Genomic DNA, 25,624 nt, shown 5'->3' with positions numbered 1-25,624 from the left:
CCGGGCATCTTGACATCCGTGTCACAACATGACAGGTATTGAGTGAATCATTCCTCAATCCGTGACAATATGAGAACCGCTCTTTGGGATCTAGAAAATCCGGGGTGCCGAATAGTCCTCGGGGGAGGAATGGGTGTCGGAATTGTTCCGGTACTACCTTGAACAGCACCGGAGTAGATCCGTACCCCAATGGACCAGTCGCTTGGCTGGTGCTCTCCTCCGTCGGGCTTGAAGGAGTCATTTGCTCCGACGTACACATCAGGGCTACTAATGGTGTGTAGTGGATGTGTCAAGTGATGGAGGCTGTCTCGTTGCGTTCGCTGAGTCTTCGGCCGATTACTATTTATGTTCTTGGAGAGCCACTTTGGGTGTCAATGAATGACAAGTACTATCGTTACTACGCAAGGGAGAAGCTTTTGTCTAGAAATATCCACCAACCAGCAATCTTGTGACTCTTACTCGAGTTACCCGGTTAGTAAAATCCCTGAGTACTTAAAATGTGAATTTGACTCTTCAAGTCGAACCGAGCATTACCAACGTCTCAGGGGCCGTCAAATTCTCAACTGAATTGAGAGCCCATAGATCTTCAACCTTGATTAGATCTTAAGCTTAAGTATACCCAAGCCAAGAGCTTGTTGTGTTGTCGCCTTGTGACGTCCGTACTGTCGCCCCTGGGAGCGGTTGTCCGCGGACGTGGGGCACATTAGCTGGGTACGAAAAGCTAAAGTAGGAAAACAGCAAAAGAGAAAAATCATGACAAACGATGACAAGGCAAGGAGGCGGAAATGTATGAAGAGAAAATAAAGTTAAGAGAAAGAAGGAAGAAATAAGGAACGAAAATAACAAAAAGAACGAAGAGAGGTAAGAAGAGAAGAAGGAAAAGAGAGCAAAGAAGTAGAGAAATGCTATATTAGTTACAACCCAAGGTCCGTGTACGATAGGAGAACACTCCCAAAGCTTTAAGACTTAGAAAGTGGTCTTGTACAACCAGAAGCCTAGGTGTATGTACTTTAAACTTCAACGGGTGGTGGACAATAACACGCTTGGCCCAACGCAGAAAAGCGGGTCAGCTCTCAGCCGCGTAGAACTCCATTCCGCACACGATATCAGCTCCCGGGCATTGGGACAATTAGCCTCGCCATTCATCGCTGATGGAAATGTCTCTGCAATTCAACCGGCAACTACCAATAATCCGCTGAATAGACGCATTTACCAGTGCAACCAGTACGGCAGTAAACAAAACATGACCTCCTCAGACACTTCCCAACCCCCCATCCCCGGGCTTCTCCGCCTCCCCCCCAACGTCCGGCAACGCATCTACCACCACCTCGGCATCACCCCTTTCTACGACCCCACAATCCTCTTCTTCCTCCGTCCTCCCTGCTCCAAGGATATCTTTCACCCGGAATACTGGACCGTCCCCCCGCCCTGGCATGATTTCTCCGGCCTCTTCCTCACCTGCCGCGCCCTCCACGACGAGGTCGCCGCGCGGTTCTACGCAACCTACCGCTTCGCCGTCTTTTACGCTTCACCCGGCGACCTCGCGCCGCTGCGGCACCTGACTCCTGCCGCGGCCGCTGCGCTCACGCAGGTGAAGGTGGTCCTCCGCGAAGCGTCGTGTCACAAGGCGTCGCGACTGATAGAGCACGCCGGGTTTTGCTGCCTGAAGGGGGTGGCGGGGGAGGCGCTTGGGTATAAGCACTGCGGGCAGTGCCGGCATTCGGGGGCGGTGTTTGACGGCGCCGCCGCCGTGGATGGGCAAGGAGAGGAGGAAGAAAAGTCGCGGGTCGAGGCCATGATCAAGGAGTGGGAAGAGGTCGCGCAGCATTTGGCCGCGAACGTGCCGGCGGGGAGGCTGGACTTGGCGTTGGTGTGTGACATCAATCCGCGACATGAGCGCGCGTCTGACGTGGCGCAGAGGGTGCTGGCTCCTTTGGCGCAGTTTCCTAAGTTGCGGGACTGCCACATTCGGCTTGGAAGGGACCGTGACGAGCGTCTATGGCGACTGGCTAGAGATACAGCGCTCCAAGTCCAGGGACTGTCCGTTGTGCCACAGCCAGATTCGCAACCGGCTCGGGCATGGGCGGGATTCCTAGACCTCCCGCGAGAGCTTCGCGTGGCAATCCTCCGGCAAACCGACCTAGTCACGCCCTGGGAGGAAGTGGCGTGGAGCCGGATGACAAGACGCTTCCAAGTGTGTCGTTTGGTATGCCTCGACAGTATGTGTGGGCCTTTGCTAGGAATCCCGCCTTGGATACACGAGGGATGTAAACGGTATCGGTGCGACGCATGGCTCGATGAAGGGGGGTTTATTGGGTGTTTTTGCTGGCGGCACTCGGCGTATTCCAATGCATGTAGGTGCTGGGCGCCGCCGACTAATCTTTTCCTGATATGTCGCACCCTCTGCCGCGACGCGCAGTATGTCTTCTTTTCGTCCAACCGCTTTGTCGTCCACGACTTCAGTAGCGTGTACAGCTGGCTGCTGCCGGAACAGCAGACGGAAGACTTCGATGAGAATGACGACGAGGAAGATGAGCGGCGGTTGATACCCGAGAGCGACCGGGAGCCATTCGTGCCTGGATACCCATTCGAGCGGCTCGCTGTATCAGAGTTCCTCAGACAGGCCGTGCCGGAACATTGCTTGGGAGACTTGCGGTTCCTGGAAATGGTATTTCCACCGTACGCGCCGGGCTGCTGGCCATCAGCGCATGATCCGGCCATCCGAGACTGGCGTGAAACGGTCGAATGGGCACATTCGCGCATCGATCCGTCGGGACTCACGGTGCGCTTCGTGACGGTGAGTTTCTCCCTCGAGAGCTGGCCAGTCGTTCGGCGTTGGCGTGTGCCGATGACCCGGGCAGACGCACACAATGTCATGAAGTCGTATCGGGCCATTGCAGAGCCCCTTGCTCTTTGGGTTCGTGGGGGCAGGAAAGGCAGTGGCGGAGATGATGGATGTCGATTCTTTGCGGACCTGGTCCATCCAACTTGGTGGACGGACGAGGGAAAGCGACTACGGGAAGAACATGCAGGCATTGCTGAAAGATTGAAGCGCGAGATTAGAAAGCGATGCGAGCGCGAGGTGCGGGGAGAGGAGCAGGCCGTACATCTCCGACACTCGACCGAGCCACGTGAAGGGGCGTGGAAACTTATTTTCCGGTATGAATGATCCCGTAGGCTTCTCAGAGACGGCGAGACAAGACGGGAAGGGCTGCTAAATGATTGTTTTTGGAGCAGGCGCCTTGGAATATGGTACGCCCGGTCTGAACGCCGAATCTTTTGGTAATGAGATGGTTGAATGAGGTACGTACCTGAAGTCTAGAGACGGAGAAGCCGGCTGCCTTCCCAAACAGGAAGGGGTGACGTCGAGCTTGGCGGTTGAGCTGGCCCCGTGGACCTCTCAGCAGGCCACCTGTCTCGCACTGTGTGCTAGACACTGTGCTGTCCAGGCCGCTTCAACTTCTTTTGATTGCTGTAGCGACACAGCTGTTTCCAAACACATCCTCAAGAACAACAACCCAAACCATTCTCCGCAATGACGAGCATAGACGAATTGTTCCAAGTATGTCTCTTCCTTGACACGGCATGTAATCGGGCCATCATCTAACTATCTAGAAATCCGGAATTCCCAGCAAGCGGAAGCTGGAACCTGTAGATCCGAGTAAGCTCCCAGCCTGCCGAAGTCACACGCGCCCTGTTTGCTCTTACTGACATCGGTGCTTGACTAGCCGAGATATACAAGTCCGCCAAACTCTCCGCTTCCAGTTCCCGACATGCGCGCGTCGACGACGAGAACGATGCCCCAGAAGGGCCCCAACCGCCAGACGAAGCAGATGATGGCGACTACGGACCGGCTTTCCCAGCCGGAGACGCAGACGACGAAGAGGCCGCTGCCGAGGAGGATGCCGAGGGTCGTTTCTTTGGTGGCGGCATAACACGAACCGAGAAGGAAGTTTTGGACTTTCTCGACACCGCCGCCACGAATGCTACCGGCGCCAATCTACCGTTCGACCCCGACGAACCCATCAACGAAGCCTGGCTAAAAAAGACAGCCCTCGCCTTCGAAAAGAAGATCAATCGCAACGCCGAGCAGCGCGCGCGCTACGAATCGGAACCCACCCGCTTTATCGAATCCGAAGCAGACCTCGACGCCGCAATCCGGGCACTGTCCGTCCTCGCCGACCATCCTTCTCTCTATCCGCTCTTTGCCCGCCTCGGGAGCGCCACGAGTCTTGTCTCTCTCCTCGCCCATGACAACACCGATATCGCCCTCGGCGCAGTCGAGATTATCGGCGAGTTGACAGACGAAGATGTCCCCGCGAGTGACGAGGAATGGGGTGCGCTGGTCGACGCCATGCTCGAGGCGGACCTGCTCGGCCTCCTTGCCAGCCACCTCAAGCGCCTCAATGAGTTCGACGATCCTAACCGGCCCGATGAAGACCATGCCGTCGATCGTGAGGGCGTCTACCGTGCCCTAGGCGTATTGGAGAATCTCTGTTCGCGGACCGAGACGGCCGACGCCGTGGGTAGTCACGAAGAGTTGATCGAGTGGCTTCTCAAGCGCGCATCGCGGCCAGAACAGCCCGTCACCCAAAACAAGCAATACGCGGCCGAAGTGCTCTCCGTCATTGTCCAAGCATCCGCCGCAAACCGCCGCCGTCTCGCGGATTTCGACTCGATCGACAAACTCCTCCAGCTCATCGCCCCCTACCGCCGCTGGGACCCCGAAAAAGGCAGCGACGAGGAAGAATACATGGAAAACCTCTTCGCCACGCTTACCAGCATCGTCGACGAGCCCCAAGGCAAAGCCAATTTCCTGCAAGGCGAGGGCGTCGAGCTGTGCCTCCTGATCCTCAAAGACGGCGGCAAGCGCAGCCGTCCGCCCGCTCTCCGCCTGCTCGACCACGCCGTGACCGGTCCCGAATCCGTCGGGCTGTGCCAGCGCCTCGTCGAAGCCGGCGGCCTCAAGACCACCTTCACCTTGTTCATGAAGAAGAGTGACAACCACACCACCGTCGAGCACCTGCTGGGCATCTTCTCGGCGCTGCTTCGCCGCCTGCCGGGCGACTCGCCCGAGCGGATCCGCACGCTGGCCAAGTTTGTCGAGAAGGACTACGAGAAGACGGCGCGGCTGGTCAAGCTGCGGAGGGAGTACGCGGCGCGCGTGGCGGCGGCTGACGAGCGTATCAAGAAGGAGCAGGAGGGCATGGACGAGGAGGAGCGCGAGGAGCGCGCGGCGGAGTGGCTCTCCCGGCGGCTCGACGCGGGGCTGTTTTGCTTGCAGATGATTGATGTGATTTTGGCGTGGTTAGTAGCGGAGGATTATGGAGCGCAGAGGAGGGTGAAGGAGTTGTTGGCGGAGAAGGGAGATTCTCTCGCCACGTTGAAGGCCACCTTGCAGGAGCAGATTGAGGAGGTGGATTTGGAGAGCGAGGAGGGCAAGGATACGTGCGAGATGCTCAAGACGTTGGTGCAGTTTTTGGGTTGATGAGGTTTGTAATCATAGTGTTCCATCGGAGATGTCTTGGGGGATGGATACCAGAAAAGATACCAGCCACTTGTGGGCCGGAATAATGGTTGCTTCAGCACCTATGGCCACATCAATAAGCATCCGTCTATATAACATTATTCACTCCGACCAAAACTCGTACAACCCCCGTCCTACCCATCTCTATCTACCGTTCATGCAGCCGCGGAAACGCCCCACACAGCATTGAGCAAATCCTCGACCACCTTGTCCTGCGCCTTCAGCCCGGCCTCGCGGATCTTCTGGATCTCGGCTTCTGCCTCACGCGCGGCCTCCTCCTCTGCTTCCTTGTTTCCCTTGGTGTGCTATTTCCATCAAAGAGTATATAGAGGGGATAGTTAGCTTCTTGTCCAACACCCCAGTGATGGGGGAAAAAGGAGGTGATGGTTTGGGTGCTGTGTGATTTTCTCTTCGATAGAAACATGGAAACGCACCTCCGCCTCAAACGCGAGATACTCGGCTTCCTTGGCGGCGCGGTAGGCTTCGATCTCCTTCTTGGCCTCGTCGCGGGCCTCGCGGACGCGTTTTGTCCGGTCTGTTGTGGAGGGATGGCGAGGTATTTTGTTAGGTTTAAGTCCAGGGCGCGTGTTCAAAACATCGTTGAGGAGAGGGGGAGGAGGAAGGTGGGTATGTGGGTGGACGTACACTCGCGAGCTGTAAAAGGAGAGAAAGGGGTTTGGTTAGCGTTTTGGTCCCAAGGTCTTGTCTGATGGAAGAAGAGGGGGAAGAGGACATACCGCGCTGGACAATCTTGGATGCCTCACGCTCAGCCTGTGTGTATAATAATCACAGATTGTCAGTCAGCTGAGTCTTAACTGTGTCGATACGGCCGGCAAATCGTCTCTCTTTGTGTGGTGGTTGTTGTTTGGGGCGGGGTGGACGGCGGACGAGGAGGGACGTACATCGAGCAGGGTCTGGATGCCCGAGGAGTTTTGCGCCGACTAGTCACGAGTGTTAGTTGCTCTGTTGTCGTATCATCTGCCGCTGCCAGTCGTTATCGAGTCTCTGGAAGAAGGTATATACCATTGTTCGTGGTTGGACTGGATGGAAAGCCGACGGAGTTCGGTGTTGTTCCTCGGGACGATTGAGGGGTGCGGCGCGATTCCGAACGTTCGCGGGGGTGTCTCGGGGCGAATCGTGTCGTTTATGGGTAAATGGCGCTTGGTTCCGCCGGCGTGTCGCACGATAGGTGGTGATGGCGGTGGTAGCTTGATGCTGAAGCGGAAGACCTGGCGTCGTCACAGACACGGCCGGCTTAGTTCATCGGCGACGGGACCAGCGGCACCGCAGCGCCCACGCACGAGTGGGGCCATCCGCTAATACCATGCCCCGACTGCGGCAGAGCTTCCCGTCTTGGCCTCCTGCTCCACTGTCCCACAGGCGGCTCAACCCACCGTGCGGGCTCCACTGTTCAAGCCTGAAGCTCATGGGCGGTCTGGGGTGGCAGAACTCCAAGTCACTCTCATCAAGCACTTCATGCTTGAGACTACACGGCTTCACCACCAACATCAAAGATACCAGTCAACTAGGTGCCCACTTATCTGGTAGTGCCCCAAGTGAACCCGAATCTCAACAACACGACGTCGCCAAGCTCCAATGGCTCAGCAATAGCACTCACATCACCAAACCAAGCCAAACACACCACCGCACTCACTCACTTCTGCTGCCACCAACACCAACACCAACAACGCCAACCATGTCTCGCGCCTCCAAACTCACCCTGCTCGGCACCTCCATTTTTGCCGCGAGCACCGTTGTCTTTGTCCACTGGGCCCAAAAGGCCGAGCAAGAGGTACGTTAAACTTGGAGTGGAAGATCCTGTCATCTATCAGGCTTCAAATCTCGAAAGAATCCAAACTCAACCACTGCCACCCAGCCCGGATAGACGTGAAACATGATAATCTGTTCAATGTCTATATAACGCCATGTTTATGTGTATGGATGGACGGGGTAACTAACAGCAACCTTCCCAAACTCTCCAGGCCATGCACCAAGGCGTCCTCCGCGACCTGGAACAGCAGCGCCTCAAGCGCGAGCGGCAGGCCGATTTCGACGCCCAGCGCGCGCTCGAGGCCGAGTACCGCAAGGAACAGACCGTGAGGGAGGTTCCTCCCATTCCCGACAATCCGGCGTCTTCGGCTGGCGGGACGGGCGGTGGGAGGTAGCGTCCGTCCATCCGTTCCTCCGTTAGCAGCATAGATGCCTTCAAACTTCTCTGTTCAGGGAGAATGGCTGGAAAACCCTGAAATGAGGTGAATTAGGCATGTGAGATGGGTTGAGTCTCGGAGGGTTGCATGGTTGAGGGACTCGAAGTGGGATATTAGAGCTCGGACAACTGAGAGACAGCTCGGCATCGAGGTGGTGAAAAAGGAAAACAGAGGGAATTGGCTCTACGGCAAGCAATGCCTATCCAAAGTATAAAGGGAAAAAGACGAGGAGACGGACGGTATACCCACCAGGCAGACGTGACAGGTCGATGACCACTTGGACCGGAGCTCTTTTCCTGATCCAAAAGAAATGTACGATAAATATCATGTACAAACATTGTCTCTTCAAACCATCCCCCTCTCAAACTTACCTGCTCTGCTCACCGGCGCTATTGCAAATCCCATGAACAGACCAGAACATCAACCACCACAGGCATTCTTTTGCGCTCATCAAACCTATACTCATCACATCAACCAAGGGCCAAGCACTCTATGCTACTTTGTGATGTTTATTTTCTACGTACATACAACTCTCATCATCACCACCTCTCATTCCCGCTCTTCTCGCGTCCATTTCATATCAATATTAAGAAACCAGGAGGAGCCGGCGTCTCAGCCAGCATCATGAACCATCACAACGCTTCTCCAATCCAGCTTCCCAGAGATCACCCCCTCCGTCCATTAGCGGACCACCCGCTCTCCATCCCCCAACGCAGACGCAATGCTGTTATGATTAAGCTCCATCAACAAACGCCCGCCACCAATCCCAGCACTCCGGGATGTGTGTACACATTGATGCAACAATATTTCTCAACCTCTCCCTCTCCCTACCTCTCTCTCTCATACCTCTCTCCCCCCAAAAATGTGTCTCCTCTCCGTACCCTCCCTGACCGTACCGCGCGCACCCCGGAACCGCCTTCTTAGCGCACCGAGATGCCCGACCGCGTCGTGTACATGCGCGCGGCAATGTTCATCGCCATAAGCTCTTGGAACAGCAGCTTCGCGGCGTACGGCAGGTGCACCTGGGCGATCTTGGTCTTGTTCTTGCACGGCCGGCACTCGAATGATTGCTTGGTGAGGTTCCTAAAGAGAAGAAAAATAAAGGTCAGCACATGAGTCAGCTGAAGAAGGAAACAAGAGAACACGTACGCAATCGGGGTCATCAACCCGCAAATCTCGCAAATATGCACCCGGAACGCGTCCGACACCTCAAACAACCTCTCCTTCAAGAAGCTCGCCGCGCCGTGGGCAATCATGCAGTCGCGCTCCATTTCACCGAAGCGCAGACCACCGTCGCGAGCACGACCCTCCACGGGCTGGCGCGTCATGATCTGCAGCGGACCGCGAGCGCGCGCGTGGATCTTGTCGTCCACCATGTGCCTGAGACGCTGGTAGTACGTCGGCCCAAAGAACACCTGCGCGCGCAGCTTCTTGCCCGTGTGGCCGTGGTACAGGATCTCGAAGCCACGCGACTGGTAACCGTGCTCGCGGAGCAGGTCCGACACGCTGTCGACCGTGACGTCCGTGAAGGGTGTCGCATCGCCCTCCATGCCCTTGAGCGTCGAGACCTTGGATAGCAGGCACTCGATCAAGTGGGCGATTGTCATACGCGACGGAATGGCGTGAGGGTTGATGATGATGTCCGGCGTGATACCCTCGCAAGTGAAGGGCATGTCTTCCTGCCGGTACGTGACACCGATGGTACCCTTCTGACCGTGCCGAGAGGCGAACTTGTCGCCAATCTGCGGAATCTTGGTCGTGCGGACGCGCACCTTGACATAGCGCATACCGTCCTGGTTGGTGGTGACCACGACCTGGTCGACAATGCCGCTCTCTGTGCTGCGGAGAGGGGTCGACGCGTCTCGCTTGACGTGCCCAGTCCCGCGGCCACCCATCTCCGCGTTATCTGGGTTGATGGGACACGTCTTGCCGATAATGATATCATCGCCCGACACGCGCACGCCGGGAGAGACGATGCCATCCGCATCGAGCTTGTCGTAGGTGCTATGCTTAAGACGAAGCGTGTCGCTGCGGTTGGGCTTCTCGAACTTCTCCACGACGTTGATACCAACGCGCTTCTCGCAGTCCGTGTAGGACCGGAAGAACAGACTGCGGAACAACCCACGATCTATGCTGCTCTGGTTCATAATGACGGAGTCTTCCTGGTTGTAACCAGAGTAGCAAGCAATCGCGACGATGGCGTTCTGGCCGGCGGGCAGCTCGCGGAACTTGAGGAACTCCATGGAGCGTGTCGTGGCAAGCGGCTTCTGAGGGTAGTAAAGCACGTTCGCCATGGTATCCATGCGACGGGAATAGTTGGTGAGGAATGTGCCCATGGCTTGTTTACCCATGGCGGACTGGTAGGTGTTACGAGGCGACTGGTTGTGGTCGGGGAACGGAATGATGCTGGCGCAAATACCAAGGAGCATGCTGGGGTGGATCTCGCAGTGGGTGTACATGTGCGTTGACGGATTTGGCCGGGTCTTGATGCGGTTGTTACCCTGGCCCGAATTGTCTTCCACCTCGAAGCCCATCTTGCTCAAACGGAACCTTTCCAGGTCCTCGGGCGTCATAGCAATCATGGCCGTTTCCTCCTCTTCGGCATCCAAGTATTCGATGGCGCCCGACTTGAGCAGGCCGCTCCAGCCCCAGTAGTCGGGGTGGAATTTGCCGAACTCCTTATCTTGCTCGAGGCGCGCGATATGCTCCTTGGTCAAGATCAGCTGGCCGACCTCGACGCCATTGTCGCCGTTGGGATCCTGCTCGACAGTAAAGAGCGGACGCATCACGCGACCGGCGTCCGAGAAAATCTTGAACTCGCGGTCCCTGATGTCGCGAACCAGGGACACTTCGAAGGAGATGACGTTTTTGCGACGCAACCCCTGGACCAGGCTGACCAGATGCTTCGGGTCTTGGTGCACACCAACCCAGGTACCGTTGACGAAGACCTTGGTGGCGTTGGGATAGCGCAATGGCTCGTACTCTTCCAGGACTTCCATGCCGCGGGCAATCATGAACTCGACGATCGGGTCTGCCGGCGTGCCCACGCTCACGTAGCACATGAGCGACAAGTTCTTGACGAGACCGCAGGCCTGACCTTCGGGTGTTTCTGCCGGGCACACGAGACCCCAATGAGTGTTGTGGAGCTGGCGCGGTTTGGCGAGCTTGCCATCGCGGCCGATAGGCGTGTTGGTGCGCCGCAAGTGAGACAGAGTTGAGGCAAATGTGTACCGGTTCAACACCTGGGACACACCAGCCACGGAGCTCATGGCCTTCTTCTGATCACCCCAGTTGCCCGTGGCCAGCGAGTACTTGAGGCCGTTGGTGAGCGTGGCGTGCTTGATGCCGAGCGCCAGAGAGAAGTTCTTGTTGGTGTCGATGCAGCGCTTCATGTATGACATGAGGTCTTGCGTCATGCGCCGAATAACGCCACGGAACAGCTTGGCCAGCAATGGACCAGCCAGGTCAAGACGCTTCTTACCGAAGTGGTCGCGATCATCAGGGTCGCGGCGACCCAGGGCGCACTGCAGAAGCTTGTGCACCATGTAGCCGAGGAAGAAGGCCTTGCGCGTCTCGCAGCCCTCAGTCTGGGAGATGTGGGGGAGCATCTCCTTCTGGAGCAGGTCCTTGGCGGCGCGGACGCGGTTGACGCGGTTCTGACCAGCATTGCCGTTGCCGCGCTTGCCGATGAAGTCGAGGGCAATCTCGCGATCCTGGATGCAGAAGGCCTCCTCGATGCAAGGCCGCAGGGCTTCAAGCATCTGAGTGTCCGTCCTGTCATAGCAAATGTGGTTGAGGATATCCTCGTCCGACACAATACCCAGGGCGCGGAACACGATGACGAGAGAGACGTCTTCGCGGACGTACGGCAGCGTGACGCTGACCGTGTTGGCGAGGCGACCCTTCTCTTGGGAGGCCTTGGTGTGCAGCTTCATCTGGAGAGACGAGATGAGGCGCGACCCTTTCTCGAGGGCAGAGCGGATTTCGGCCTGGTACGACACGCTGCCACCTGGCGGTTTCTTGAAGACCTGAACAATATTGGCCGCGGAGCGTTCCTGGGCGATGAGGACCTTCTCGCTGCCGTTGATGATGAAATAACCGCCCTGGTCGTAAGGGCATTCGTTGAGCAGGAAGAGCGATTCGTCATCCTCGCCGTGCAGGTGGCAAACCTGCGACTTGACCATGACGGGCAGCTTGCCGAGGAAGATGAGGTCACCCTTCTCTCCATCCTTTCCACCCTCCGACGGGCCGGTATCTTCTTCAACCCAGACGATGCGCTTGGGGTGTTCGCCTGTCCGGGCCATGTACTCGCGCTGTTCGTCATCCAACTCCTTAAGGGGAATCTCCTCGTTGATGGCGATGCGCGCGCGTTTCATCACGCGGCAGTACATGGGCGCAGAGTACGTCAGATTCCGGTCGCGGCACTCGTACGGGAGCAGACTGGTAGTCTCTCCAGTGGCTTCGGTAAGGGTAGGCTTGGAGATGAGGACGTTGTCGAAGTGGATGTCGTACCGGCGCATGGCGATGTCGCGACCGCTGTCGTCACCGGGGTTCGGGTGGTCGAGTGTGAGGTCGGCATACTCGTCGACAAGAGATTGAATGGTCGTGGAGGTGAACTCGTCAAAAGAATCTATCTGTTGCGATACGAGGCCCTTCGCCTCAAAGTAGGAGGCAATCACTTCCCAGCAATCCTCTGGTGTGATGGTATCCTCGCCCAGGCCCGCCGGGTCTTCGAGGCCGGCCTCCTGCCCGAACCCGTCATCGAGGTCGCGGGGCTCGCCGTAGCTGCCGTAATGGCTTTGAGTTCCGTAGTCGGCCATTGTGTAATGTGTTTGTTCAAAGAGGAAGTTCGGTTCGATGATTCGCGCGCAGAAATCGATGGGAGTCGGTAAGGTGCAGGTGAAGCGGGAAGCTTGTGGTTTGAAGTCAAAGAGAGAAGGAAATCTGGAATTAGGCTATCTGGGGTGGAGAAGAAGTAGACGGCTGCTGAACGCGGGCTCTGCGCTCGGTCCTCGCAGCAAATGAGCTCGGACTGAACCTGTTCGAGCTCGGATGAGAAAGATCAGACTCGCTGGTCGAGGGGAGAGACCTGAGCGTCGAAGAAATCGCCACCGAGGAGGCCGCGAATCGACTCGCCGTGAGCGGTTGGATTATTGCATCGGCCGGCGTACGGAAAATAGACGACGGCTGGGAGGCAATCCGCGCGAAACGGCGAGGGCGCGGGTTCGGGGTGGTCCGCGATGGAGGAAGTTGGTGATGGTTGATGTTTTGGCGGTTTGGGGAACACGACCAGGACTTCAAGGGAATCGATGCTTGTCGATTTTCTGGGCGTTCGCGGCTGAGGCCAGGCGACGCGCTAGGCTTGTTTTGGAATTGTGGGTCTATGCCAGGTCCCTGGGACCCACCGAGATTTTTGGGCTGAAGCATGAGTGCACAGCCACAGAACACACCAGCCACACATCGAAACTTGGCTTGTGGCTCAACCCGTGGATCGGCGGCTGGTGGGTCCGGAGCACCCCACATGCGGGGAAGTCGGCTGCCGGTTCCCGTTTCTTGAAACAAAACATCCAAGCGTCGCATTAAAGGCTCGTGACAGTTTCCCGGTTCTCCGTCAATTCAAGCTCCGCATTCTATTTCGTGCCGCCATCATCAGCACCACCGACCGGGTTGCGAATCCCAGAAGGGCGGCTCGGGAGGCTTAAATTCTTGAAATCTCCCCGAGTTCATTGTCTGTTTCTGGCCGAGTCTGGGTTCCGAACAATACGAGTAGACTCTCTCGGCATGGTGTGGTTTGCGTCCAAGTCCAACGATTCCTGCGGCATTGAGGGTCAGTTTGTTCCACAGCGCCGTTTGGATGCATCCTCGATGGAGGTTGAAGCATGCATGACAGCAGCTCGTTTGGAAACCTCTCCCTGGTTTCTGCATTCATTCCCAGTCGACGCTTCTCGAGTCTTCCTCACAATGGAGCCTTTAAATCTTCTATGCAAATTTCACAGTTAAGAAGCATAAACGCTCAGACAACAACATGATCGATCCAGCCAGCGCCACCATTCCCAATGTAGCAATGACAGAACTCCTCCGGTCCGGACTCCGAGAGGTGATTGTCGTGGCTCCGGGAATTGCCATATTGATCCCGGCCCAATACCACCAGGGCTGACCCAGCCGAAGGCGAGCTGGGTGTGTCTGCCGTACCGGCAATACTACACCATCTCGTTTAGCCTACTTCAGTTGTTTACGGATGACACCCGCCGTCGTCGCCGTTACCCGTCGGGGACAACGGCACGGATGCCCCCTCCCGTCGTGGCGTTATCCCCGCGCAGATGGAAAACTGTGATGAGGGCTGGCGACAGGCCGCTAGAATTATTTTAATGACTGGACAACCTCCCGCCCGGGCCCAACTCTTGGGTTTGGTTTGACAGGCCGTCTGTCTCTTGCGTCCTCTTACTACACCTGCCTGGGCCCTACGTCTCAACTCCGATCAAGATGCGTTCCTCCCCCCTCCTTCGCTCCGCCGTTGTGGCCGCCCTGCCGGTGTTGGCCCTTGCCGCTGATGGCAAGTCCACCCGCTACTGGGACTGCTGCAAGCCTTCGTGCGGCTGGGCCAAGAAGGCTCCCGTGAACCAGCCTGTCTTCTCCTGCAACGCCAACTTCCAGCGTCTCACTGACTTCGACGCCAAGTCCGGCTGCGAGCCGGGCGGTGTCGCCTACTCGTGCGCCGACCAGACCCCATGGGCTGTGAACGACGACTTCGCGTTCGGTTTTGCTGCCACCTCTATTGCCGGCAGCAATGAGGCGGGCTGGTGCTGCGCCTGCTACGAGTAAGCTTTGGCCGCGTGTGTAACACTGTACAGACATAGCACTAACCCTCTCCCAGGCTCACCTTCACATCCGGTCCTGTTGCTGGCAAGAAGATGGTCGTCCAGTCCACCAGCACTGGCGGTGATCTTGGCAGCAACCACTTCGATCTCAACATCCCCGGCGGCGGCGTCGGCATCTTCGACGGATGCACTCCCCAGTTCGGCGGTCTGCCCGGCCAGCGCTACGGCGGCATCTCGTCCCGCAACGAGTGCGATCGGTTCCCCGACGCCCTCAAGCCCGGCTGCTACTGGCGCTTCGACTGGTTCAAGAACGCCGACAACCCGAGCTTCAGCTTCCGTCAGGTCCAGTGCCCAGCCGAGCTCGTCGCTCGCACCGGATGCCGCCGCAACGACGACGGCAACTTCCCTGCCGTCCAGATCCCCTCCAGCAGCACCAGCTCTCCGGTCGACCAGCCTACCAGTACCAGCACCACCTCCACCTCCACCACGTCGAGCCCGCCCGTCCAGCCTACGACTCCCAGCGGCTGCACTGCTGAGAGGTGGGCTCAGTGCGGCGGCAATGGCTGGAGCGGCTGCACCACCTGCGTCGCTGGCAGCACTTGCACGAAGATTAATGACTGGTACCATCAGTGCCTGTAAACGCAGCACAGCTTGAGAGCCTTACTGGTGGCGCAACGAAATGACACTCCCAATCACTGTATTAGTTGTACATAATTTCGTCATCCCTCCAGGGATTGTCACATACATGCAATGATGAATACTGAAGACACACCTGGCCGCTTGAACTGGCCGAAGGAATGCCGAAGATTCCATGCGCCTTGTGAGGACTGACAACACTACGTCCTCATCTGCCATAATCGCCAAAATAAGATCCTCTGCACTTTGCATAGACTTGCTGGTTATTTTGAGTGCCCGTCTAAAATGAGCCTTGCCCATCTCAGTCAGCTCACTTGCAGATGATGCTTCGCCTTGCTAGCCGGATCTGCAGCCCACAGATCACTGCACCCAGATTGCCGCGCGGGGCCGGCTGCTGTGGGCCAACATGTGCACCGGACACAGCCCCGACAAAAAAAGGTCTTCAACCGCCGGGTATTGCCACGTGCAGACCACGAGCCTTGCATGGCAACTCGGATGTGACGTCCTCCGATTCGGCAGCGCGGCTGTCTCGCGGCAATGGACGAGTAAAACGTCGGGAGGCGCGTGCTGCGCCGCGCTTGAGTTGGGTTGCACAACAAGTTCATCTCAGTAACACCAAGTAAGGTATGCACAAGGCGACCAACGTGCCGGGAGGCTGCGCAGGCGGATGTAGAGGACTCCGGCTCACGTACGCGACCCGACTCGTGCGACGGTGCGCAGAGCCATGGTGTTGGGTCGCACAATGAGGTTGACGAACTGGGGAAATGCCTCGCCATGGTCGAGTGCGATTTGGATATAAAATGGGAGGTGATGCTCCTCGAAAGGTGTTCTCAATCTTCAGCATCACACATCGCAACAGTCTTCTCATCTCCTCATCAAACAAACCTTCAGTCTTATAAAGCATCACCACCTGCTTCAAACATCTCAACAACATCAACAACTTCACAACAACACCACGACCACCAAACTCTTAACCATCACCAGCACCAACAACACCACCAAAATGCTCGCCCAGACCTTCCTCACCCTCCTGGCCACCGCCGCCACCTTCGTCGCTGCCGCTCCCACCGGCACCGACCCCTCCAGCAACCTCCCCACCAAGACCCACGCGCGCAGCCGCATCACCCACAGCGTCGTCGCCGGCCGCGGCGGCCTGCGCTTCGACCCGGAGTCCATCTTCGCCGAGGCCGGCTCCATCGTCGAGTTCCACTTCACCCCGCTGAACCACTCCGTTGTCGAGGCCGCCTTCGACCGCCCCTGCGTGCCGCGCGACGCCAACTCCTTCTTCTCGGGCTTCTTCCCCGTCGCTCGCCCCGCGGACGGCTCGGCGGTTCAGAGCGAGGAGGTTTTCCAGATCGAGGTCACCGATCCGAACAAGCCGATTTGGTTCTACTGCGCGCAGAACACGGGCAGGCACTGCCAGAGCGGGATGGTCGGAGTTATTAATCCCAAGGTTGACTCCGACAAGACGCTGAGCAAGTTCCGCGAGCTGGCTGCCCAGGTTGAGGGCCCGTCTGGTGTCCAGCCGTATGTGCAGGGCGGTTGGCGCGGACCCAACCCGAACCCGCTCTCGGGTTTCTGAGTTGAGAAATGGATTTGATGGGGATGGAGACGGAGGAGAGGTGCCGAGGTGATGTTTTCATGGTGGCAGACTTTTGCTTCTATTTTACCTTCCTTTCTTTCGAGTGTACTTTGGTCGGTGGCTTGGTTGCATTGGGCGGGAAACGGCATGCATTAGACGGCGACTTCTGGGTTGTGATCGGTCCTTATTATCATTAGACTTGGAGTTGCAGAGCTATCAGGGATAGACTTCTCACGATTCTTCGTGTATTTGATGTTGACAATCATATTCTTCTTCACATTAATATCTGCCTCTAAACATTGCTGATCCTTGTGCTTGCCCGTCAGGATGGGTTCATTGTCTAAGTTTTTCTCGCATTCGCACTTGGGCGCAGGCGCTTGGGCTATCAAACATCTACCTAGCTATACGACACCAATTGCATTTACGCAATCGCTGCTGTCATGACTTGACGGGCTACTTGGTCCTAAAGAGGTGAGGATGAAGCGCTGCAACATGGGATCCTCTTGCCGTTCAAGTGGGCCCGATTCAGGGGTGTAAACAAACCCCTGACAACCTGGAAGGGCCAACGAAGACGGAGGTGAAGATGAACAATGTCTTTCGGGAAACGCAATTGACCACAGAGAAACGAGTCGGATGTGCTGGGCAATGGGGCTCAACCGTCCGAGTCTGGGCTGTCAGAACGCATGATGTTGACGTCAGGACAGCAAGACGGTGATTCATACTCCAGTCGTCATCAGCAGTCTGTGTGAGTAGTAATTAGAGTCATTGTCAAGTTGCTCGCATCACCATGAACTATATAAGGTTTTCAACTCACAAGCTGTATCCTTAGGTACTGTATTTGACTATGGTAGAGCGAAAATGATCAAACCCTCGAAACGCACACTCTCATCAATTCACAGCATCTTCCCACACCTTCCATCCTATCCTACACACCAAACCCCGTTTACGAAATCCTCTCTAGCAGCTCTCAAAGTCCACAAACATCATGGCTCCCACCATGTCTCGTTTTGCCAACACCACTTGCGCTGAGGCCAAGGCAGCCCATCCCATGGATGGAGGCGCTTCCTGCCATCATGGCAACTCTGCGCCTGCCAACGGCAATCTCCACCATGTGTTGGAGCATGGATCAGTCGAGCCCAGTGCATCGTTTAGCGCTCACCTTCCTGAGGAGCCCGGACGCCTTGCCCCTGCCACTTGGGATCCTCATCCCTGGCCTCTGTTGGAGCAGCAAGGCGCTGCTCTTCTTCTCAAGCTCTCGTCCCAAGCTCTTCTCCAACACCCTACAACGCATCCTTACCACCATACCTACCAAGACCCTCATTGCAACGCTCTCCTCAGCTATCCTCCCTTCAAAGCCCTCCTAGAAGCAACCGATATTCACCTCCAACTCTACAATCACCAAGCCTCTGAACCAGTTGTATCAGAGCACCAGCGAAACAATGCTCCTAACCCTCCCGCCCTTGCCGATCATATTTCTCCTTGGATACGGAGCATGTACTCCAGTCCCTTCAACTCACCACAGGCCACCACAGGCTGTCCTGTCCAAAGTGCCGGGCCTCTCGAGCCTCTCTCGGAACCCGTTTTCCCGGCTGGCGGTTCCAGATACGACTATTCCTCCGATTCCCCAACCTGGCCAAGCTCCCAGTTCAGCATGGGATTCTCACGGAGCCCAAGTGAAAGCTCAGTCGATGCTGAAGTCCGATCCCGCTGCTCCTACTGCTCCACCATCTGTACCAACTCTGGCGAACGGCTCGACCAGCCGGCGCGAGACTTTGAGGATATTCCGATCGAACCAGTCCTTCTCAACTGGAACCGGGACCACGGCCCACGCACTCCCGACCGTTCTGGAAAACGCCCCGGATCACCGCAAGCGCTCGGAGCTCCCAGGGGAAGACGCCACGGAGTCCGATGCCCAGCTGCGCTTCGCAGAGATCGAAGCCCGGTACTTGTCCACACTCGCTGGTTACTTCGCCGGCGCAAGCAACGCAAGCAACGCACCCGCAACAAAGCCAAGCAAGTGCAGCCCAGAGACGATGATGTGGCGCAAGGAGTGGACGGCCTTAACACCTGAAGAGAAGCGTTCATTCATCGCCTCTGTTTACTGCCTGTCGAAGTTCCCGTCTCAAACCAACGAAACCGTCCGAAGTCAAGCCACAGGCGTGAGAACGCGCTTCGACGACTTCGTCCTCTCCCACATCGTCTCAACACCGTTCGTGCATACGAACGGGCTGTTCCTGCCGTTCCATCGCCACCTTCTCTACCTCTTCGACAGCGACCTCCGGCTCAAGTGCGGATTTACCGGCCCGTTCCCTTACTTCGACTGGTCCCGGACATGGAAAGATCCAAGACAGCACCCTGTTTTCGATGGCAGTCCTCTCTCGCTTGGCGGTAACGGAAAGATGCTTCCCGATACCAGACCGCCAATCATCATCTCACTCCCTCCCAATGAGACCGTCGTCATCCCTCCTGCCACGGGGGGTGGATGCGTAACTGACGGGCCGTTCTCGAAAGACAAGTTTGAGGTACACCTTGGACCGATCGGGTACGAGCCCCAAGGACCCAACGGCGGTTTGGGCAACAATCCTCGCTGCATCCAACGCGATCTGAGCCCGTACTGGAGTCGCTTCACAGCTCCGAGCAAGGTAGTCTCCATGATCGACGACTGCGGCGACGACCTGGGCTGCTTCAATCTCCGCATGGATTACGACGAGACCGGCCAGCCCGGAGGCGTCCATGCCGCGGGGCATTAGCAGATCGGGCCGACCGCGCTGGACGTCTTTGCCAGTCCGGCTGATCCGATGTTTTGGCTGCACCATGCCCAGGTTGATCGGATTTGGGCAATTTGGCAGGCGCAAGACCGGACGGGTAAGAGGACACAGATGGTTTGGGGGACAAGGACGAGTGGGAATGATCCCCCGTCGGAAGATGTCACGCTTGATACGCAGGTGGATTTTCCGTATCTTTTGGATGAGCCAAAGAGGATTCGGGAGCTGGTGTCGACGGTGCAGGGGGAGTATTGTTATGGTTACATGTCCGTGGAGGAGGTTGGCATGGAGAGGTTAAGGTGAGAATGGCACGGTATGGAGTATTAACTTGTCAGAATACCTAGATTCATGCTACCGACAGCGTTTGTTTGTACAGGTTGTAGAATAATGATCAGACTAATAATTAGATGGTGTTTTGTAACTCTGGACTTTGGCGTGTGAACATGCGGTACTCTGTTGAAGGCGCTCAGTGATGCTGTGAACATGGCACTAGAGACAAACCCGTGGTGGGAGCATGAGAATATACAATGGTGAGCCAGACTCCCGCAATATCGGAGGTACGTGATTCCGTAGGATTAATACCTGAAGCATTCCATGGACTATCTCAGCAACATTTGGAGGTTATTAGTAGTCTCTGTGGTAGCAATGACCGAGTAGGGTTTCACAAGACCCTCTGAATCAGGTAGCTTATGCGTGGGTGATGAGAATGGACGCTGGCCTGTAGCAAAAGCAAGGATGTCACTAGCAGAATGGCGAGGGGTAAAATGGTATTGATGTGTCCCACGAACCGCAGCTATACCAACGCCAAACAGTGTACAAAGTTAAGACGATTTGCGACTAAACATGGTGTGGGCAATGTAGAAACGGTGTGATGACCTAACCCAACATTAACCTGAACCGCTACCTATCTGAATGGAAAGGAAACATGTACCTGAGATAATAAATAACCTTCTTGTCGCCTCATTCATCAACCTCGACTCCGTAGACTCTGTAAACTTGGGCGGGTGTTCAAAACACCACCCTCCCCTGGCTGGCGCCCAAACTCGGGCCCCCTCCCTCCACCGTCCCGATATCGACCTCTCCCCCTTCTTCTACCGTTCATCGATCCCTGTGGTTCGCCTTGTTGATAGTACTGGGCACTCTCTCGTTGTCGTGGTTGTCGTTCGTACTGTCGTTCACGCCAGAGCGGCGGGCGTGCTCCACGTTGGTCAGAATGCTCGTCGAGTGGTATGCGTGAGCCACCTTGTTCAGATCGCTCGTCGAGTCGTAGGCGTGATCCGCGCCGATCAAGGCGCCGCTCCGGCGGAACAAGTGGTCCGGCTTGATCAGAACGCTGGTCAGGCCGTGCGCGTCCTCCACGGTTCTCACGTGGTGGACGAGCCCCACGTTGTCCTCCCCTCTGCGAAGAGTCCCAAGGGGTGTCCTGGACGCGACCGTTCCTCGGTCTCTCCACGTGGTATCCGGTGGGATTGGGCCTTTCGATATGAAACTGGGGCTGTACAGGCATGGTGACCTGCTTCACACTCCAAGTTGGTGGCGGAATAAAGCAGGGCCAAAGGCTCACCCGCTGCCACTCTATACCTGGTTGGGGCCCCAGAAAGACTGGCTTGACATAAAGGCTCTGGAAAAACTGCCTCTGTGTCAAGTGCAAGTCGTCGAAGCAGCCGATGAACAAGATCTTTTCCTGGAAGACAGCAGCTTGGTCGGTATTGCGAGTCGGTGGTACACTAGGGACGAGATCAAAGCCTTCATGTTGGCCCGGTTCAAGAACTAGCCCCCAATTCAAGGGTTTGACGTCGTAGGATGTAGTGATGCTGAGCATGTACACCCGGATTCTGAAGCTTCTGGAGCGGTTGGACAGGACGGCTCGAACCCTTCTGCCGTCACAGGTGTGGACACCTCGTGGAAGTTGGGAAGAATCATCTGTTTCACCACCGCAGACATGAACCGAAAACCACCCGGCGGGGATGGGCGAATAGGACCTCCATGCGGCCAAGGACTGTACTGACCGACATAGGGTCACTTTTCGTATCAAAGTTGCAAACTCGTACATTGCGTTTGGAATCCTCGCAGAAACTGGAGCGATGTAAGGTAGTCGGCACCCGTTCTGTCCAAGAAGAACGAACTCCCCGTCCATTGACGCAATTGTCAACCTTTGAGGGGCTTGGATCCCGAGATTAACATGCCCAATGTCCCCAAGTTTCCAGATGGTATTGTCGGTAGGGCCTGGCTCAGAAGCCACTAATTGTTTCAAGAGCTCGGCTTGCCAAAACTCCCAGATGGCATTGCTGGTCGTTAGGGGCGCAAGATCTCCCAACTGTCCCATCTCATTTCCCCAGATCTCAGGTTCGATGGACGAGAGGATCGCTCGGTTGCGTCGGAGCATCTCCATAATGTCATGGGGCATTGCGTTGGTGCTGTCTGTCACTGGCGGTGCCAAATCAACACCTCGTGGATTTTCCAGATCCCTGAAACCACCAGAGCTGGTGTACAGTTGATACTCTCCAACAACCGTCTCAGCTTGCAGCGCTGTTTCAGGGGCCGGATTGTTCACAGCGAGGGCGATGGCGGCCTCATTTTCGGTAGACAACAATGGATGGGAATCAATCCACGTGACGGCTTCCTGATACCAACTCCGGATCGTCGATGTCGGGAAGAACCTATTTCGTTGATCGGATGTGACGGATGCCTTCGAATAGTGGTGCCGCAGGAAAGACCTCGCGTAGTTCGAGAAGGAGAACTCCGTCTCATCCCACAGGTGATAGTGTTCCGTGGAACTCGCTGGGGCCTGTGTACCCCTCTCTCTGAAACGAGAGGGTATGCGAATGGGTAATGAGATATAAAGAAAACATGCCCGAGCAAGACGAAGGTGACAGGCGTCTGGAGTAAAATCGCCGAGCCACTCGGGCCTCCCCGTTTCCCCTGCTCCTGGGTTTGCAAGTAAAAAGTCCTTCGCGGTCTGGTGGATGAAGTAAACGCGCCGATCGTAAACAGCCAGGGAACCTTTGCAGACATCCATAATCCACTCGCGAAAGTCTTCCTCACAATGCAATTGCAGGCCTTGCTCGCTGCCATCAGGTGATTCACAAATGTGGAAGGCGATGTTGACCTCCTGCAGCGTCAGGGGTCTTTCTGCAGCCGCAACAATTTGAAAGAGATGCCGGACATCCTGGCGCTGCGACCTCCGGACCCGTTTGAGGATACCCAAATAGGTTTCCTTGATGGTGGATGGAAGATCCTCGGGCTCGAAGATTTTGATCCATTCTGCAATGGACCTCTGTTGAGTTCTCGTGGGAAACTCCGATTCCAAGTACTCGAACAACAGCTTGACGTACAGGTACGTCCTCTCCTCGCGTTGCGTGATAATTCTGCGCAATTCGTCTAAGATAGTCCTATCGCGGATGCGGTGACGAGCAAAGTCGTCGAACCAATTCACGGCGACTCTTCTGATATCCTCACGGATGTGGGTCTGGCAATGTAAATCCCCCTCCATATTGAGCCGTATGGTGTTTGGAGCGCGGATAAACTCTGAGACCGAAATCGGCGGGCGAGTAGTGATGAAGAACTTGATGCGCGGGTTTGGCCCTCCAAGGTAGTCAACCATTCGCGTTCCTAGTCTCTTGGCTTCCATCGGATGACATTCGCTGAACGCATCGAAGATGACAGTGATGTCCCCAGGCTCGCAGTCGCTTGTGGCGTCCCTCAAGGTGTCGAAGAGGATGTCGATGTTGCATCGAACCTCATCTGCAAGCAGGTAGTGGATCTGATCCATGATTTTGTCGATGAGATGGGGCTTCTTTTGGAAAAGTTCGTCCAGGATCCGGCAGAGAGCGATCGCTGCAGAGTTTTGTTTTGTGCCATTGTCCTTGAAGAAAAAAGCGCAGACTGAGGTGTCTTGCCTGGTGGGTAGTTCATCAATCAAAAACTTGGACAAGACCGACTTGCCCGAGCCTGGGACTCCCTCAAGTACAAATGTGCCAGAGCTTGCGTTAGCCCACGTCTCGAACGCATCGTGGTTCAGCACACCATGGCCGGTACCAGGGTGAGGTGAGTTTATGCCGTCGAGATAAGCTTGGTAAATATCGTATGGGAAATCAGGCGGGAACTTGAATTTGTGCAGCGTCACGATTCGCCTCCTCTGGAGTTCAGCGGCATGTTGCCTCTCAAGCTCAGCGGCGCGTTGCCTCTCGAGCTCAGCGGCACGTTCTCTCTCGATTTCAGCAGCGCGTTGCCTCTCGAGCTCAGCGGCGCGTTGCCTCTCGAGCTCAGCGAGATGCCTCCTCAACTCGGATATGAGTGCTTCAGAATTGGACTCGAGGTTCCTCAGCCTATCGACGACTTCCCGGTGGAAATAAGCCTCCCTGGACGCGTTGACGAGCGCCTCAGCGTCCATTATCCTTGCTTTCATTGCGCCCCAGTCATCAAGTCCTAGCACGTTGTCAATCACAGTACCAAGCCGGCTCTTGGAGGCGCAATATGCACGCAGCTGAAACTCGATGAGAAGCGTGTACAAATTGACAAGGTTGCTATACGTGATCTGGTGCATGCTGGAGTATACCTGCGAGCTTCTCCAGGACTTCATGTCCACAAAATCCAGAACCTCACTGTACCAAGCAAACCGAGACACGACGTAGGCGAAACTATCGTCAAGAATCTGGACTTGCTTGGTATAACGAAGAATGACCTAAATCGGCATCAACATGATATTATATGAGAAGATTCAATGTTTCTTGTACTCACAGGCAAAACAATGGTGCATAGGCCTGTCCAGGCCAGTGATGCTCCGGGAATTGGGGCAAGAGCCAGGCTCACAATATCCTTAGTCTTTTGTATGAACTTCACAGCTGATGCAAACCCTTCACGCCTGGAATTGTTGGCATTGGGTTGGGTCTGCTCCTGCCAGGACCTGGCAACATCGGCAAAGTCATGCGCCGTAGGTTTGCTATGAACACCGGGAAACTTGCGTCTGTAGGACTCCTCGTACTCCTGAATGAGTGGTTGCAGGTCCCCGTTGGACTTGACGGCATTGTAGGCATCTTGCCAGATATTCCAGTGGTCGTAAATTGCTTGGTGAGATTCATGCTGCTGATTGCCGGAGGCGTGGCTTTGGCTGTTGTCAATCGCAGAGGGCGAACCGGAGAAGTTTTGAGTGTTGTGGTTGGGATGGTTGGACAATACACCGTTGGCTCGTGGAGGAGCTGATGGAGAATCGGCGCGCTGAACGTTGGACGAAGAGCCCCTGTTGGATGATGGCTGCAAGTGTGAGGGCGTCCTGGAGACTCGGTGATTATTTGACGCCGGCTGGGCTTGCTCAACTGGTCGAGCCGACTCTGATGCCCCTCCTCCATGACCTGACTTTGGCTTCCTTTTTTTCCCGAAGCAATTGCACATGGTGATGAGAGAGCGCGAGAAACGGCGAACGATGCGACAGACTGGGGACATATATCGGAGATTCTCTTTCCAACTCACACGGCTGGGACAGGATGTCCTTGGCTGAGTGAGTGTGAAGCTCTCACAGTTGGAGTTCGATAGGGATGGCTCAGGCGTGACGTAAGAACATCTTCACCCGGAAATTGGTGAAAGGTGGGATGCGGGAAACTAGTCATCAGGTCCATCGACGAGTGGCGTTGCACCACTGTCATAATCTATCGTGCCTTTCGTTCGTATTTTGTTCTTGTGCTTCCTCCAGTGATTGGGCTGATGTTGGGCCTTCGGTTGTGCTGATCTGGCGTCCCTACCCCGGGGTCTCCGAACTATGCCATTCGTTGGCAACGCCGGTCAAGCACGCATCGGCGCCTTGCGCATACGTTAGTTTGGGGGATGTCGCACTTAATGGACAAGTTCAAGAGGCAGAGATATTTCTGGCTGCAGCCTGGAGCACTCTGATGGAAGGATGGTAAACAATGGAGGCCATTTGGGCAAGGGCATGCGGCTCTTGGAGCAGTTGACTGGACTCAAACCCCCTCCCGCGTGAGCCCTGGGATGCAAATTTGACGTAGCCATGCATTCGGTAAATACTGACAACCTGGAACCCAGCCAATGTATTTCCGGAAGACCAGGGAAGGTATCGGGAAAAAAAATCATCGATT

At 56.0% G+C, this 25,624-nt stretch overlaps 10 protein-coding genes across 10 annotated transcripts; 6 read left to right on the top strand and 4 right to left on the bottom strand.

The window, feature by feature from the left end:
* Positions 1–1,243: 1,243 nt before the first annotated feature.
* On the top strand, positions 1,244–3,286 carry VTJ04DRAFT_9654 (uncharacterized protein; the record flags this gene model as incomplete). Its single annotated transcript, XM_069368225.1, has 4 exons — positions 1,244–2,206; positions 2,420–2,797; positions 3,053–3,159; positions 3,238–3,286. 4 exons carry the CDS (start codon positions 1,244–1,246, stop codon positions 3,284–3,286), a joined length of 1,497 nt encoding a protein of 498 aa, XP_069214390.1.
* A 249-nt stretch (positions 3,287–3,535) lies between these two features.
* On the top strand, positions 3,536–5,488 carry VTJ04DRAFT_9653 (uncharacterized protein; the record flags this gene model as incomplete). The annotated part of the gene is made up of 3 exons (XM_069368224.1): positions 3,536–3,562; positions 3,616–3,661; positions 3,729–5,488. The coding sequence occupies 3 exons, from the start codon at positions 3,536–3,538 to the stop codon at positions 5,486–5,488; spliced, it is 1,833 nt and encodes a 610-aa protein (XP_069214389.1).
* Positions 5,489–5,682: 194 nt separating this feature from the next.
* Positions 5,683–6,955, bottom strand: VTJ04DRAFT_9652 (uncharacterized protein; the record flags this gene model as incomplete). The annotated part of the gene is made up of 7 exons (XM_069368223.1): positions 5,683–5,832; positions 5,962–6,062; positions 6,173–6,181; positions 6,265–6,298; positions 6,430–6,468; positions 6,638–6,756; positions 6,829–6,955. The coding sequence occupies 7 exons, from the start codon at positions 6,953–6,955 to the stop codon at positions 5,683–5,685; spliced, it is 579 nt and encodes a 192-aa protein (XP_069214388.1).
* Positions 6,956–7,223: 268 nt separating this feature from the next.
* Positions 7,224–7,692, top strand: VTJ04DRAFT_9651 (uncharacterized protein; the record flags this gene model as incomplete). Its single annotated transcript, XM_069368222.1, has 2 exons — positions 7,224–7,319; positions 7,510–7,692. The coding sequence occupies 2 exons, from the start codon at positions 7,224–7,226 to the stop codon at positions 7,690–7,692; spliced, it is 279 nt and encodes a 92-aa protein (XP_069214387.1).
* A 962-nt stretch (positions 7,693–8,654) lies between these two features.
* Positions 8,655–12,554, bottom strand: VTJ04DRAFT_9650 (DNA-directed RNA polymerase II subunit RPB2; the record flags this gene model as incomplete). Its single annotated transcript, XM_069368221.1, has 2 exons — positions 8,655–8,817; positions 8,884–12,554. 2 exons carry the CDS (start codon positions 12,552–12,554, stop codon positions 8,655–8,657), a joined length of 3,834 nt encoding a protein of 1,277 aa, XP_069214386.1.
* Positions 12,555–14,217: 1,663 nt separating this feature from the next.
* Positions 14,218–15,191, top strand: VTJ04DRAFT_9649 (uncharacterized protein; the record flags this gene model as incomplete). Its single annotated transcript, XM_069368219.1, has 2 exons — positions 14,218–14,552; positions 14,609–15,191. The coding sequence occupies 2 exons, from the start codon at positions 14,218–14,220 to the stop codon at positions 15,189–15,191; spliced, it is 918 nt and encodes a 305-aa protein (XP_069214385.1).
* Positions 15,192–15,212: 21 nt separating this feature from the next.
* VTJ04DRAFT_9648 (uncharacterized protein) lies at positions 15,213–15,440 on the bottom strand (the record flags this gene model as incomplete). The annotated part of the gene is made up of 1 exon (XM_069368218.1): positions 15,213–15,440. One exon carries the CDS (start codon positions 15,438–15,440, stop codon positions 15,213–15,215), a length of 228 nt encoding a protein of 75 aa, XP_069214384.1.
* A 751-nt stretch (positions 15,441–16,191) lies between these two features.
* On the top strand, positions 16,192–16,770 carry VTJ04DRAFT_9647 (uncharacterized protein; the record flags this gene model as incomplete). The annotated part of the gene is made up of 1 exon (XM_069368217.1): positions 16,192–16,770. The coding sequence occupies one exon, from the start codon at positions 16,192–16,194 to the stop codon at positions 16,768–16,770; it is 579 nt and encodes a 192-aa protein (XP_069214383.1).
* A 1,688-nt stretch (positions 16,771–18,458) lies between these two features.
* On the top strand, positions 18,459–19,520 carry VTJ04DRAFT_9646 (uncharacterized protein; the record flags this gene model as incomplete). The annotated part of the gene is made up of 1 exon (XM_069368216.1): positions 18,459–19,520. One exon carries the CDS (start codon positions 18,459–18,461, stop codon positions 19,518–19,520), a length of 1,062 nt encoding a protein of 353 aa, XP_069214382.1.
* A 1,113-nt stretch (positions 19,521–20,633) lies between these two features.
* VTJ04DRAFT_9645 (uncharacterized protein) lies at positions 20,634–24,926 on the bottom strand (the record flags this gene model as incomplete). Its single annotated transcript, XM_069368215.1, has 4 exons — positions 20,634–20,934; positions 21,722–22,323; positions 22,390–24,219; positions 24,276–24,926. 4 exons carry the CDS (start codon positions 24,924–24,926, stop codon positions 20,634–20,636), a joined length of 3,384 nt encoding a protein of 1,127 aa, XP_069214381.1.
* Positions 24,927–25,624: the final 698 nt, after the last annotated feature.

Source organism: Mycothermus thermophilus (assembly GCF_041956435.1).
Source record: "Mycothermus thermophilus strain CBS 625.91 unplaced genomic scaffold VTJ04scaffold_7, whole genome shotgun sequence".
NCBI classification, from domain to species: Eukaryota; Fungi; Ascomycota; class Sordariomycetes; order Sordariales; family Chaetomiaceae; genus Mycothermus; species Mycothermus thermophilus.
The sequence above is the reverse complement of the archived record's forward strand: the minus strand, read 5'-3'. Positions and strand labels throughout refer to the sequence as shown.